This window comes from Mesitornis unicolor, unplaced genomic scaffold (genome assembly GCF_000695765.1).
Source record: "Mesitornis unicolor isolate BGI_N332 unplaced genomic scaffold, ASM69576v1 scaffold15969, whole genome shotgun sequence".
NCBI classification, from domain to species: domain Eukaryota; kingdom Metazoa; phylum Chordata; class Aves; order Mesitornithiformes; family Mesitornithidae; genus Mesitornis; species Mesitornis unicolor.
In genome coordinates, this window is record NW_010205369.1 from 24,477 (window position 1) to 40,532 (window position 16,056).

The 16,056-nt window shown below is 42.3% G+C and overlaps 1 protein-coding gene across 1 annotated transcript; it reads right to left on the reverse strand.

The window, feature by feature from the left end:
• Positions 1 to 9,792: 9,792 nt before the first annotated feature.
• Positions 9,793 to 15,793, reverse strand: GEM (GTP binding protein overexpressed in skeletal muscle). Its single transcript, XM_010191383.1, has 4 exons — positions 15,457 to 15,793; positions 12,258 to 12,334; positions 11,591 to 11,795; positions 9,793 to 10,408 (listed from the first exon to the last, which is right to left on the reverse strand). The coding sequence occupies exons 1-4, from the start codon at positions 15,788 to 15,790 to the stop codon at positions 10,131 to 10,133; spliced, it is 894 nt and encodes a 297-aa protein (XP_010189685.1). The 5' UTR covers positions 15,791 to 15,793; the 3' UTR covers positions 9,793 to 10,130.
• Positions 15,794 to 16,056: the final 263 nt, after the last annotated feature.

Consider the following 16,056-nt stretch of genomic DNA (forward strand, 5'->3'; position numbering starts at 1 on the left):
TTCAAATGAATTAGTATGCTGTTTGCAACTACAGAGATATTTCGCTCCTATCTTTAACTAATCTAAAGCCTAAAGAGGTTGTTATCAGTCTAAGGACTTTGAGTTATGTTCATGAAACTGTAGTGCTGGTAGGAAATTCTTACGAATTACTTTTGCTGCAAAGTTAAACTGCACAATGAGCAGCTAACACAGACAGAGAAGCAATACATGTCTTAACACTTCTGGTGTTCATGTAGTCTGCTGTGACAAGATCACAGAAGGAGAGATGGGGTGAGAACAGGCTATTGCTTTTTGTGCTTGCTGGTTAGGGATTTTTAATAAAACTAGACAGGGTATTTTCTTTACTTACAAAATGCAAATCAGATTATTTGATTAATCCCCATTAAGAGCTGTTCTGCTTCCAGTAACATCTTAACTCAAAATGAAAGAAGGAAACACAAGCCTATTATTGCATCTGATATTCTGGTTATTTTTTAAAGCAAGCATGAGAGAAGTAGCAAGTTTTGACAATGGTACAGCATTTCAGGTAGAAATAATAACTGGACCTGTACGTTTATAGTTTGACTACAGAATTTTTGTAGTTGATTCCTACATAGTACTAATTGCTCTTAGAATTTATGACTTCATGTCACTGCAAGTTTTTACTAAATTAAACTTGGGAAATATGACAGAAGCAAATTTATTTTCCTTATTTTGTTTTTTTTTTCTTTATTTTTGGCTTCTTATGGAATCCAGTTTTAAATATGCCACATTTGCAAACTTTCTGCAGCACTTTAAGAATGACTGTTAGTTTTCATAGTTTTAGGTTTGTTTTCCTTTGCTTTTGATATCTAGCTACTATGGAAGTTATGTGTGTATATTTTTATGTAGATATTTTCTAGGTTCCTTGCAGAAGGGAAAGCAGGTTGTTGAGTAAGCACAAGTATTTGACATAATAGAAGTGCTGCAAAGGACACATGGAAGAGAATGTTACACAATTGTTAAATAAGTTCTGTTTAAATAGCAAACCATTATTGTCTATTATAATAAGAAAGATTTTGTTCATATAACATATAAATGCCTGTGTTCTTAATTTATTTGTAAACATTAGTTCTTTGTTTCTTATATGGTTAATATAAACACTTCACTTTGTATCTTCAGCACAATTCCATGTATCTGCAGTACTGTTCTAAATTTTTGTTACTAATTTTTACCCAATCTTAAAAAAAAAATCAAAGATTTTATTGGAGGTCTCCTAGAAATATATTTTTGTGTTATTGGGGATTTCTGTAGCTGACTTGTGCTTCTATATTTAGACAACAGTGACTATTGTGTGAAGATCTACACAAGATGCAGATGACAACTGAAATCAAAACTTGCTTTTACAGTGGTTTTTACTGATCATTGTAAACTGGAGTTCAGTCAATCACTGGGAAGTTCTCTTGGCTACGAAGAGAGTGCTACAAAGCATATGGCTGGCTTCGTTTGGAAGAGTAAAGCTATTTAAGAGGACGAACAAAGTTTCTGGATGAATGATGGATACATTATTTTATAAGAAATAGAATTTAGTTCTGAGGACGAAAGCCATGATGATCCTGTGGGCACCTAGGAGGGCTTTCAGGAGGACGTGTGCGACCAGTTGTGGTGGTGACCACCAGGGCACAGCTGTTGCCCACAGGAACCAGTGCAGCAGCACTAAGCCAGCATCTGGCACAGAGCGAGCCTGCTTGCCCCTTCACTGGCTGCTGCTGTCTCACCACTTCCCAGTGGGATGCTGGCCCTGGTCACTGATACCAATTCAAATATATTATCTCACTCCAGCCATTGTCTTGCTATCCTTATAGGCAGAAAGGAAACTTTCTGACTGGCTGTGTTATGATTCCAAGCCACATCCAACTCTCATTTACATGCACTTTGAAAGGGAAGACTTACAAAAGGAAGGCAAGAAAAAGGCAAAACCAAAAGAAAGTAAAGAAAACACAACATTCTCAAGGGCCTTACTGATATTGGTTTGGGAGAATTCAAAGCCAACAGTTCACTACCTCACTCCTTCATTTTTCTTTCTAAACAAAAACTCATACTTCTTGTATTCCCATCAGGGTCCTTCCTTGCTTGCCAGTTCAACAAGGTATCTGCAAGCATAACTTTTATATGCGCTGTTTGTTGGGAGCATACGAACTGACAGAGGTCAGCCATGGACTGGCTGGCATCAGCTTCCAGTTGAGCCATGGGACCTAAGGGGCTGCTGTCAGACCAGCTGGATGGCAGCCACGCAGCTGGGCAGCACCTCTGGCTTCATGTTTTTTGCTGGTAACTTTTAATGCAAAGTCCTGTTGCAAAATAGCAAAGACCACAACGGAGAGAGAAGCCCTGTGAAGTGAGTGATACTTACGCAGCCCAGGACAGCAGTACCTCAGAAGGCAGAGCAGGGGGACAGCAGTACGTGGCCTTCCAGGGGACTTTCAGAGGTGCTGTGCAGAGAGGCTTCTGCTGTACTAAATTCCTCGCAGATCTGTGGAGAGTCACTGTAGAGAAACACTGCAGTTTTTTTCTTATTTAAATTTAAAGTAGTTTCATTTTCTTTAGCTATACTGTTATTTATGGTAGACTTTAGCATATGCATCAACAGCTGACCATGGTCTTCTACTTCTGTAAATGTGGTTAATATTTCTGTAACTGCTTTAGATACATATTGCATGCAGACAATAATGTGGCTTCTGAAGGCATGCAATTTTAAATCCTGTGGTTCAGGGTCAAAATGTCAACACTATATAACTGTATTTCTTACATACACTGGCCTGCCATCATGCTAAACTGTTTTTTTTTATTAGAGAGGGAAGAGTTTGTTGGTTTCCTTCTATTTCAGCAAACTTTGGCAAAGACTTTGCCAAAGTTAGCCAGAATCACAGCAGTAAATACACCATGACAGAGCCTGCACAGTGTCTGAGGCTACAGTTCTACAGAAGTGTTTCCTCTGCCATGTAGCATACATCAGTCTATACTATTGTAACCAAGATCTTCTGACTCCCACTGCAGGATCAGGGATAAGCATTTTTCACCTCCAAGCCATCACTCTGGAAGCTAGACCTGTCACTGGTAGCTTGTACTTCAGCAGCCTTGCAGTAGGTGCCATCCACCAGGGATGCAGGTGTTCTACACAGCCCTGATGGTACTTGTAGCAAATCCTGCCTTCCAGAGCCAAATATTTAAATATTTTTGTGGATCTAAAGCACTCTTGCAATTTCTTTCTTCTATTTAAATAGAAATGCTCCATCATCACGCTGATGAAATACTGCAGGTAGGAACTATTAAAGTAATGGCCTTCAGATGTGGAGCTGGATCATGGACAAGGTTTGCCTGGACCTCTCCCAGCTGGCAGGCCCATAAGAGCCCATGTTTCTTATCCTCCTCAGGTCCCTGGGGAGCAGACACAGTGCTGTGCGTGGGGGTTGGCAAGGCCAGAGGTCACCTGAGGAACGCATCTCCCAAAACACAGCAGCAGCATTGAGTCCTCCACAGGCATTTAAAATGGCATCTTTCAACCACATATGGTAGGAAAGGAGGCAGAGGGCAAACTGAGATACGTGTTTGGTAAGTAGCCTGGGTACAACCAGATCTGAAGTCAAGGAAGAGGTCAGGAACAAAATTAAGATGTCATCCTTAACCCTGAGATTGCTGTAAGCTCAGAGATGTCTCTTTCCAACAAAATCCTATGCATGAAATTGCTTTTTCAGAGCAAATGTGAGTCAACTAGTGGATCTACATGCTTTTTCATGGATTGTAGCCATTTTTAATGGCTTTTGGTAATTTGGGCTGCAAGTTAAGGAAAAGGTTGCCTGTAAATGGACAAAAAAATTGCACAGCAATTCTGTTTTTCTCCATCCAACATTCCTCCAGCTCTGAGCAGTTTACAAAAAAGCCTGTATTCAGTCTCAATGCAATATCTTATTTCAGTGAGTGCCAAAGTGCAGAACACTTCCAGGCTCCACCTATTGGAGATAATAGCACACCTTAAAGAAAGTATCTGATGGACCAGATGAAACCATGACACATTTCCTTTTTGTGTGGGAGAATGGTGTAAGTCGCTACACACAAATAAAACAACAGATACTTTTTCGGCACTTTGTCCTGTCTTGTTACAGTAAAAAGGACACTATCTAGTCCTCAAAATGCCACTGGTGTGAGTAGCATCAACTGGATTACTTGCCTGAGCAAATATCTGCAAGTAGTAGCTGCAGGCATCCGTCTTCCTGCTCATTGAAAGGTGCAACCCCAAGCACTGGCAGGGTTGACAGAGCTGCCCTTTACCAACTGGACACCTCTTTTCAGGTTCCCATATAGGATTTTTATCTGCAAGAAGGCCTTGATGCTATAATGTTTATGAAGGTAAGTTTTGTGGCACTCAGAATATAGGACAACTAAACAAATGCATTTAAATCCCTAATTAGGACGAGAGCTATGCAATGCAAATTGTCTGATTGTATTCAAGGTAGTGCATGAAGAAAGATGTTCAGTGCATTTAAATGGAGCATAGTTTACATAAAAGTTATTTTTAGTGATGAAGGATCTCACAAAATCAAGTGAGTGAGTAAGAAGACGGCAGGTCACTACTCACTGCTGACTGATCTGAAATTAGTGTGCAATGGCAGTCAAATATGTCAACAAATGTGGGTCATAATCAAAAAGAGTACTGAAAGCAGGAAAGAAAATAATGTTTTATCACTCTTTAGAACCTAGCATCTCAAGTAGTCTGTGCTGCAGCCTCTGCCTCTCAGGTAGGAGAGCATTAGAGAAGGGCAATAAACACAGTTAAGTGATTGGAACAGTCATCTTAGGGAAAACACTAAAATGTTTGAGACTTTTTAGTGTGCAGAGTAAAAGGCTGAGGGAAAATGACTGATAATTTCAGTTTCACAAAGCTAGTGGAGAAAGTGAGTGAAAAACTACTGTTCATAAAGTCCCACGGGTGATATCGCTGAAGAGTACCTCCTATTGCCACTTTGCCTCCGCTGTCAGAGACAGCATGGGGCTGAAAGCACCACCAGTCCAAAGAATCAGGCATAAGTTTCAGAACTTGGAGGAAATGTTTTACACTAATAATTTTCTTAGCAAATTATTAACCAGGTGATGAGACAGTGCTGGTGCTGTAAAGTGAGCTACTCAGTGTAGTGTGCTCTGATGTGGGTGTGTTGTCCTTGCTGTCTGACAGGAGGGAACCCATTGCAGTAAAGTTGCTAAAATCAGAAGTAGTTAGTACACTGAATATCAGTTTCTCTAGGAAAAAAGCCACCACTCTGATGATATTACCTATGTGATCACAGGGGATCAATGCAGAACTACTGCAGGCCCCTGTGTGAGGTGGTCACTGACAGGAGGTCAGGCTTGCCCCAACATCTGTAGATTTCTGGGGAGAGCTGCAGAAGATGGGGGCAGGTGGCGAGGTTGTCAGGCTGCAGAGTAACATCACATATTCTCTGGTCGTGGCAGATGATGAGATTCACCCAGTTTCCTGTAGCCATCCCTACCTGATGTTGGATCCTTACACCTGCAGGTCACTGGCCCATGGACCCTTCTGGAAGCAATGGCAGGAGCAAGGCTTCTCCACAGACTTTCTGGAGCACAGTGAAGAGCATACCATGGTGTTCCCTCTTTTAACTGGAGGGGTTACATTTAGAGACCTAGAGGTCACTGTGTGAATCTCCCACAGAGTATGCCATATTTAAAAGTGCTGGTGGAGTGTGCCCAGCAATGTGACATTTAGCGTAATTTTAACACAGGATGCCTCATCTGCCTTGGGTGCCACCACACACTTAGCGTTACATAGGTCCTACAAGTGGACAAGCAGCAAAAAAACTGTATTTTGTCCTGCCCTGTCAGTCCCATGCTACCCCACTGAACCAGAACTGACAGGGACTGTAGACAAGGTGGATAGTTCTCATTAAATATTATTTTGTGCACCTGGAAGCCACATCTGTTAAACACCAGTGGTGGGCTGAACACCACCACAGCATTTGCCCTCCTAACCGAGCAACAGTGTCTAGTAAGTCCAGAAGAGAGTCGAAGGAGGACAGGCCCCACAGCTCTCACCGACTTTTACCTCCTGCGCTTGAGGGTCAGACACAGGAATGATTGATGCAATACATTCAGCTCGACAGTCTTCAGAGGTCTTGCAAGAAGTGAGTTCCAGGGTTCCCTTTTGGAGATTCAAGAATTTATTCGTCCAGGGATCTCACCAGTAAGACACCATTAGTACTCCTTAGCACTTTGTCTCTTCTCTGAGTGCCATAGTTTTCTCTAAAAAACCTTCCCAGAGAGAAAGAAGAGCTGTAGCTGATAATAGAGGCAATACTGCACAGAAACCAGCTGCTTCCTTCCTCTGCTACAACCCTCTGTAGCTCACATGATCATCACCAGGACTGGTGCTGTCAGAAGCCCTTGCTCACATTTATGTCTGAACTCCAAACAGCCTAAGAGAGATGACTCTGGTCCATGGACTTAAAAGCTTTCCAAGGGGTTGATGTTGAAAGACTTGTATATGTGAGAGTTAAATCCACAGTGCATCCACTGATTTTATTGAAAATGTCCTTCTTTTACTTGACTAAATTTTATCAATAATTCACTGAAATCCAAGAGTCCATAGCACGCTGCAAATCCACATAGTGCCATAAAAATGAATAATTCCTTAGTGTAGTTTTGTCCCAAAACATAAGTAAACCTTTCTTCTTGCAGTTAATTTGTCATGATTAAATTAATTAAAGCTGGACATGCCCCCTAATTCCTCTTGCTGATCTGATCTATCTTCCTAAAAAGAGCTTTTTATAACAACTATTACACTATAATTGGCATTTTGTGTGTTCTTTGACTTTTTTTTTCTGTATTTATTTTATTTTATTTGGACTCCTTGAGTTTTGCCATTTTGGCCTTGGTGTGCTCACTGCTGTGACTCACATATTCCACAGCTACTGCCAGATCTCAGGGGCCGATGTTGTAATTATCGCACTAGAATCTGTCATTGTAGCCCTGACTTAATAAATAGACAGAGCAGTGGTTAGAATCGCTGATTGATCCACTCCTCGGTTTTGGACACTCACATCTGAGATGAAGAGAGGGGCTGTGGATATTAAGGGTTTGAAATGTCAGCATTCCAGATTAAATTAGAATTAATTAGTAATTCCAGGTACACTAGCTGTTATATATAGTAACCATTTCTGTAGTTGATAATCTGGTGATGATCAGCTAAAACTGTGACTCAGATGCATCTCATAAGCTGCAGAAAAAAGCCCTGGCTCTTCCTCTGTGCCCAGCTTGCTGGAGCACACAGCAGATGATCGGGGTCCCTTCTCATGGTGCCCTTCAGGAGTGCAACCCAGGCACTGCAGTCTCAGGCGGACATTCGGTTCACAGTTCCAGGATACACTGGTACAAAGCAAGAAAAGCCCTGAAATGTGTGGAGTGTGGACCCTCAGCACCAACCCTCTCACTTTACATACAGAGGTCGGACGGTAACACACTCCGGCAGTGTCTGAGCAAACTGAAGCAACAGCCCCATGCAGGGGATGCTGCTGGTGGTGCTTCTTCACCCCACAGCTTCCTCCATGCTTTCCCTGAAAACTCAGGGCAAGCCAGGAGCCTATGGGGTGGACCAAGAGGGCCAGCAGGAGGTTGACTGGACCGTGCAAGGTGAAGGTAGCTGTTTAAATTGTTTTGGTCCAAATGCAGTGCTGTGCTATGCCGAGGGACCAGTCCTGGTCCAGCAGCAGTCCCAGAAGACAGAGTTGCAATGATGTCTGTTTGCTGTGGCCACAGGCAAAACATGGTGATGCACCATGCTGTGCATGACCACTGCATGGCTCTTCAGGGCAGTTTGTGACAGTTCTGGGGAATGGGCCTACCACATTGGTGTTTTTCTTTTAAAAATCACTTTTTAGAACAAAATTTTGTTATCCTGGGAAGGAGATGAGTGAGGGACTGAAAACTTACTAGGCAACTCCAAATTTTCATACCATCTATGCATCTGGTGATGTTGTGAACATGGATGGCTTTTACCCATAAAGGCTGTATGATCAACATAGACATTTATATTTCTTCAAAACCTGCTTAGCTTAGATTGTGTCCATAGCTTGACAGACATAGACCAGAGTAAGGAAATACTTTCAGTTCTTAAAAATAAACTTAAAAAATTATTTAATTTGTGTGATTTTGTTTCCATTCTTGAACGGGGAAAAGGTTCTGAGAGTTTAAAAGTTCTGAAAACTGGTGTAGGAGTATCATTTTCTAGACTGCTCTGGGTCAACCTTGGCATGCTGACAACTCAAAGCATTCTTTCAAAATCCAGTGACATGGATCTTGTCTGTGCTCTATTCAAAATGTTGTTTTCTGTACTTGCCTACAGTTTATCCTAGGTCAAGGATTCCCTTCCAGGGAGATTTGAATACCGCACAAGCGGAGAGTCATCCTGTGACATATTTTACCACTACAGAACTGCTAAAAGTCATCCCCTCAGCAGGGGCAGTTTTGGGCAAACACTCGGCAAGCTCACTCCTTTCCAAAGCTTTTGGTGTATGAAAGCCACACAGCCCGAGATAAGGAACCCAATTCTCATCTCATCAGTGTCACATTTTGTTCCCTTCATCCTCAAGGGAGATGGAGAGTTGGCTTTTCTGAGCCACCTGCAGGCAAAATGTAATGCTTGTGCCTCTACCTTAAACTCTGCAGTGTGACCACAAAAACCAGCATAGTCAGAAAGAAAATAACCCAACTACGTCTAACAGTAACTGAGGATTAGGGCACACCATGGCAGCTACTTGCCATCTGTCCCTGAATGTAGCATTTCACTTCCTTTTATCTCCAAAATTGGCGTAACAGCACTCATCCACATTTCTAAAGTTATGTCAGGCTTAAGGCCAAATATCTTTTTTTTATTTTAGATTTTAAAATATTATTTATTTTAGTCTCTATCACCAGGACCCCATTTGCACATGAGGGACACCATGCCCTCATAGCTTTGAGGCTCTGGGTGGTTCTTGCTTTGTGATCCTAGGTTGCTAAGTTGCCTGTGTTCAGAGATGCAAGGAATCCTTGCTGTACTTGTTATGTAGCAATCTTGCCCTGCATTCAAAATATTTTCTCAATTTGAAAATATTCTTAGGGATTTCCCACTGAGGCTCAAAGGCAGTCATATATTTTATTAGTTTTATTACAAGGCATGTAAGTAAAAACTTGTGTCTTTGAAAAAAGATATTAGATAGAAAAAGTAATAAAATTAACATTATTCTTTTAAGAAACTTAGTAATAAATACATTTCCCCTCAACATTAAAATGCTTGTTATTTTGCACAACAATAAATACAGCATACCTCTGGCATAGAGAAAGGCCAAGGCTGGATACGAGAAGTACATGTGATTTCTTAAAAAAGCTCAGGTGATTTATAAAGGTTTGGCATCCTGCACTTGATGCACTTTGATACAACTTGCACTTTAATTTTTATTTTACCATGATTTTTAAACAATCCCATAATATGAAAATATGAGAGGAAAATTTGATTATAGGATTATTCCTTTAAATATTTTCAAAGTAAGAGATGTGTAAACTCATTGAAACCCATCCTTGAAATAATTTTAAATAAAAAAAAACTTAAAAAAAATAAAAAGAAAAAAAAAGTGTTTTGGTAGCTATTCTACAAAAATGCAGGTTTTTCAGCTGTGGGTGCTCAAGCCTGACCAGCCAACTGGCAAAGGACCAATCCTCAGTCAGTTCCTCAATTCGTTACACAGTTGTTAAAAAGAAATAATAATAGCAAAGAGAAAGAGTAAAGACTGTAGTATTCACTTCCCAAGACATGGTGGTTTGAAGTTCTTACACTATTATCCAAAGATGAGAGGAGAAAGAACAGGTATATCCCAGAACTCTTCCCAGCATAACTTTGGGTCATTCTGGTATATACTTTTCTTTTTAAAACTACTGAGAAAAAAAAAGGTAGAGAGATATTTCCATGCACTGTGCTGTTCTTATGCCAGCACGTATCATCACAATCACAATGGTGAACCTAAGTCACTTTGGTAGCCCAATCTAATATAGATTGATTGATTGTCCCATGACATAGTTAGATAATGTCCACAAAATGCCACAAGCTCTGGCAGAGTCCAACATTCCTAAAGTACTGATAGATCATGGCAAGACTTGGACTTGAGTTTGAAGGCCATATTCTTATTGTTCTTGGCAACTATTTTGCCCCAAAACCGCCTGGCTTTCTTGGGGATGCTCTCTCTCCGTTTCTGGTACGCCAGACGCTTCTCATTCTTTTCCTTGCTGTCCCTCCGGAGCCGGACTTGCCGCACAATGCCTTCAAACAGCTCTTTCACGTTGTGCTGCACAGCTGCTGAGGTCTCAATGAACTTGCAGTCAAACACAACAGCACAGGCTCTCCCCTCTGCAAAATCACAAGGTGGATATGTCATGAGGTGTCACGAGCTGGGGGGAGCCAAAGCAGCCGCAGGCTTCCAGGTGCAGGGAGCCAGCACCACAGAGGGAATTCCTCAAGCCTAATATGGGCACGGATAAGCCCTTAATCACCTGATGCTGCCTGCTAGTCCATGATTCATCTGCTCTGTGTCATACTCTGCCCAGTGAGGAGGGGCGAGTGCCCTCCTGGAAAAGCCCAGTCCCCGCCACTGGCTGTGCAGGCAGCTGGGGCTGACTGAGACACTGAGGTCAGAGAGGTCAGCCGTGACTCAAAACCATCTGGTCATTGTACGTGCAGACTCCCTCACGTTGCATGTAAGGGTGATGACAGCACCCTCCAGGCACACAGCACAGCTCTTGTCACCACAGGAGACAGAGCCCAGCCTCTTGCCTGGGTATAAACCAGGTTCTTGAGACAGTGGCAGCTTTGGTGTGAATAGACATATGTGCAAAACCCTTAAATAAAGGCAGAGCTGCGCCTATGGCTTTAGAGATACATCTGAAATCATACTTCTTATCCTTGATTACGTGAACCTAAGTTAAACTAAACAGCTGTCTTTCACACACAAGACAATTTACTCTGTCTTCTGGTTTGTCATGAGCTCATCACCAGGATGACTAAAACTACATGAATGCACCTGCCATCTTTCAAAAGATATTTCAAGTGGAACAGAGAGGAATGAGAAGGCAAATAAATACCCCTGGACTCCTGATATACTCCTCATTTCAATCTCCTCACCTGGGAAAGCTGTGACAGGGACCAGAAGAACTGTGAATATTCCCAGTGGGAAAAAAATTCTAGATTAATTGGGAAATACAAGAGCAGAATGGCAGCAGAGAATCACATACTGCAGTGGTCTTACACTAGGAGCTGGAAGGGAAGAAATTCAAGCTGCTTTTATGATGGTAATTAATAAATTTACACAAGGGATTATCTGACATGTAACAGGATTACCAAGGGAGGCTTAAGGACCTGGCAGACCCCTCCCAGTCCTCTGCCCTCTGTTTCAGTCCTCTGCTGTTTTATTGCTCTTTTATTGCCCAGCCCTAATCACAGCGTACTTCCTCAGACAGAGCTCCGTACTTCGTTCAAAAGCTACTAGATGACTCTTAATGTTTATGTTGGTTTTATCCTCATCATTTTCCTTACCTGCCACTGAAACTTCACGGCACCTGACAAGGTCACTTTTGTTCCCAACTAAAATAATGGGGATGTCTTCTTTCTGGCGTGCCCTGCGGAGCTGTATTCTGAGCTCAGAGGCCTTCTCAAAACTCGCCCGGTCTGTGATGGAGTAGACGATCAAGTATGCGTCTCCCACTTGCATGCAGTGGTCTCGAATCCATTCTCCCTCACGCTGTTCAGACAAAAGAGTCAGACATCGTTATGGCCAGAAGATACTTTACTTAGAAAGTATAACATTAGAGAATCCAAATACATTCCTGCATATGGTTTGAATCACAGTAAAAGTAATTCCAATGTGCTGATGATATGAATACTTCACCACAAAGGAGGGCAAAACTTGCCCCAAATAATTCATTGTGCTGGCTTTAGACTGGAATGAACGTGGTCTGGAAAATGGCTTGAATGTTTTGTTTTATCATTAAAAAAAATAAAGAAGGCTTATGCTTCTCAGGCTCACACTGCAGAGCCATTAGGCGTGCTTGGCTTGGTGCAAGGGTGGATTAATCCTATATTTTCCCTGACGTTAAAGTACAGAAAACATCTACTGTCTTTCCCAAAAGATATCTACATTTGATATTAGCACTCACTTATATGCATTTTTATTTTGGCATTTGACTGGAACAAATAAAAGTACCTTATTATCCCACATGTCGAGCAGTATAATGGTAGCACTTTCCCCATCCACCATCAGAGTCCTTTCATACGTGTCTTCTGGAAAGAAAAGCAGAAATGTTGGGAATATATCATTTTGTGGTATCATGTACATTTAAAAAACTCAAGTAATTAAATATGTATAATTTGTTCACAGTTCAAAGTTACTGAGTCAGATTTTATGCTGGCTCACATTCAGTTCTTTCCTCATTTCCATCAGCACTGAACCTGCCCTCTGTTCATTATGGGTTGTCTTACTTTCCATGATATATGAAGGAGGCTGAAAGATCAGGAAACGAAATGTTCATTATTTTGGCTCATATTCTCTTTATCTTATGTGGGAGAGAGAAAATAGAACCAGTGGAAGAAATAACCAAAGGCTGAACATTTGCCCCATGGGAGCAGCAGAGTCCAGCGAGGCTGAGTAATGGAAAATATTTGCTTTCACTTTAGCAGGGACAGTTTATGGGTGAACAGTCACTGCTGCTGAGAGCAACACAGTCACCAGCCTACCAAGCAACAAGGACAGGGCTTTGTGAGACAAGAGCTGTTGAGCTTTATTGAAGCTGAGACATCTGCTGCATCCTCGTTCTCTCCCATTTCATAGTTTCCCCACATCACCTTTGATGTCAAAAATCAAAGGAAGCAACAAACCACAGAAGTTGTTATTTTGTACTGAGGCCACAGAAATTCATACCTAGATTATAAAAGCTGTGCAACAAATTTCTGCTTAGATCTGGGGGGGCTGTTCCCACTCATAACTTGGATCAACCCTTGCTGTGAAATCTCAGTCCAGCTTCTGTTTCATATACTAATCTTCCTTCTTTCCCCCAAATCTGGGGATGTTTGGATGACCAATATGGGGTTTGGACCCATCTCTAATCTTGCGTTGCTGGTCAGTAACATATGCCAGGCTTTGGACTTCTGAGCAAACCACCCCTCAATGGAGTGTTTCAGGGGTCTGTCCCAGCCACCGTTGTAGGTAGGACTGTGTCTTAACCCTTGCCTCATAAAATTTCTATTAGGCATTATTGAAGTGAACATTCCCTCGATTTGTAATCAAAGCCTTTTGTCAAAGCCAGGAATCTACATCCATGCAAAAGAGTAAGACTAAAATATTACATATTTAAAATAAAACAGAGGACAGGTTTGATACAGCTTAAAAGGTGAGATGAAAAAAGCAAAGCTCATCAAGAGGAGCAGTTTCCCTTGCAGGTCCAATAGCATGAGGCTTGCGTTCATTAGTTAAATTAATCTTACAGTCAGTACCAAAGCCAGTCCATAAAAGCAGCTGTATTCCCTCTGTGAGTTAGCTACCCCGAAATCATCCTCGCTTCTAATAAAATTTCTGGTTTGCAAGCTAAGGTTTGGAGAACAGTTTCTTCAACTGATCAAGCATCTATGTGGGAACAAGCTCCATATACACCAGAGGACAACATCTAGAGGACGACTCCATTCTGTTACACATGGAGATGCTACAAATATATGGTCACAGTCCTCAAAAATACTATGCCCAAATGGTCATGTTCAACACTGATTTGCACCTTGGCCAATCCTAAAGAACCTCCATAGGATATAAAACACACTGAAAGTGAGCAACTGGTTTATCTCATGCTTATTTCAAATCTGTCACTAAAAAAGGAGAAAGATAACATCAGCAAGTTTTCCAATACCTCAGCAGAGCTGGCTTTGAAAATCTGTCACTGCTACACTCCAGGCAATATTGCTGGGAGTGCGAATGAAAGAGGAAGCCATACGGTTTCACGTGGAGGGGAAGAAAACTGTTTGACAGGGGGGTGCAAAACAAATCAGCTGCATTTTCTGACTGCTTGCCCAAGGGTCCTACTCTAGATCGCTGGTGTAGCACTAGGAGACCTTTTATCAGAGATACTCCAGGATGAGGAGCTAGGAGGTTACAAGAAAAGTCAGTGGGAGAAGCTGCAGACAAAGCACACCTGAGCAGCTGATTCAGAGTGACTGCGCCACAGAGATTTACAAATCCCCAAAGGAAAAAAGATCAGTGCCCCCAGGTCTGTAACAGCAAGCAAGGAAAATGTGCATCCAGCCTTCCTGATGCTGGGCTGTACTAAACCCTGGATAAAACCTCTCGTAACCAGAGGTAAAGACACAAAAAGCTGTCCTGCCTGTGCTTTACTGAGGACTGGAGGAGAAGATCAGAAGCTCACTGGCACCATCACACCAAGGGAGTACAGGCAGGAGAGGGAAGGGATACGGGAGGGACAAGGAGAGTCCTGCATGCTGACAAGCAAAACCAGGCAGCTACCTGCATGGTCTTCGAAAGTGACAGCATCTGCCTCCTCAGAGCCACAGCGCGTTTCTGTTGCAGCACAACCCCTGCACATCAACATTTCACACACAATATATATAGCTCAGGGCTTGGTGCCACAGCTTCACCTTCTGCTTGACCTGATCTTTGGGTTTAAAGGTTGCTTTGCAATCCTAAACAAAGCAGAGGATAGCAAGGGGGAGGCATCAAAGGAAACCTGCATCTTGTGCCTTTTTCCCCTGTTTGGGCAATAGGAACTTTCCTACACTGCTGAAGGAGCTTTTTCTGGTTTTCCCCTGGGGGAACCCATGCTGGGCAAGGAGATAGATTTCACTCAAACTCCATACAGCCTACACTGAGGTAATGTGTTTATACAGAAAAGCTGAGATTACTTCTAATGGCAAATATTTTGGAGGTGGTTGAAGGACTCAGCAGTGGCTTTTTCTTTATATATTATTTCTAAGCATTTGATTCTCACAGGCCACTAGGACCTACAGCTGTTTTCTCTCTCCCATAGAAAGCTGGAGTCAGCCCATGGAGCCAGTGGTGACCCAAATTTTGGACCAGCATGAAAGCTGAACCAGCCTCCTGTGCAGCATCATCACAGGCAGGAATGAGGCAGCTTCCAATAGGTATTTTGAAATGAAATAACTTCAGAATCTGAATTGTTCTCTTTCAGAGACTTTTAATGATTGTTGGTGAGTATCTTACTCATCTTATTTTGCTTACTTGTTTTCTTAAGACAGATGCATGTGTTGAATCAGTTTTGATGATCAGATCCAAATGTTTGTTCCCTCAATTTTTGATTAAATGGCCTCTCTGCTTTTCTGTGCTAGTTACTACTGGCACAGCTGATTGCGAGTAAACACAAACACCCCAGGACATAATCACCTACCTCCTAGCACCTCGCAGTCGCTGTCGATGCTTTCGTGCACCCCTGCAAATATGTTGGCTAGTGAGGACTTGCCTACGCCGTGCTCCCCGATCAGCACCACCCGGTAGCAATTGCTACCGAACTCAGAGGAGATGACAGAGTCGGACGACTCCGAGGACCAGCTCCTTCTGTAATACTCATCAGGACTGATGGTGTATCGCTTCTGTGGGTTGTACTCATTGGAGTCTTTCTGGACCAGCAGGTTCTTTCCATCAGCAGGGATGCTCCATCGCTGCTGCTGCTGCTGCAGGCTGCTGTTGTGGGTGCGACGCATGGTAACGTTGTTGAGGGTCATTTTTTACCCCTAGTGAGAAACAGGGAAATCACAGGAGTTACTCATAAGACATTTAGAGATGCATCAACATTCTCTTATTCACTTCAAGGCAGCGTGTCCTGCTCTTCTATAGACATCTAGTATACAACAGGATTAAAATTAGACTTTCTGTACTCTTTTGTACTTGCTGGTACACAAAGAAATATTTCTAGTTAGTGAGTCAGAGGCTTTTTCCTAGGGATGATACCACCCTCACATGCTAAATCTTATCTTTGTTCAGCCTTTAC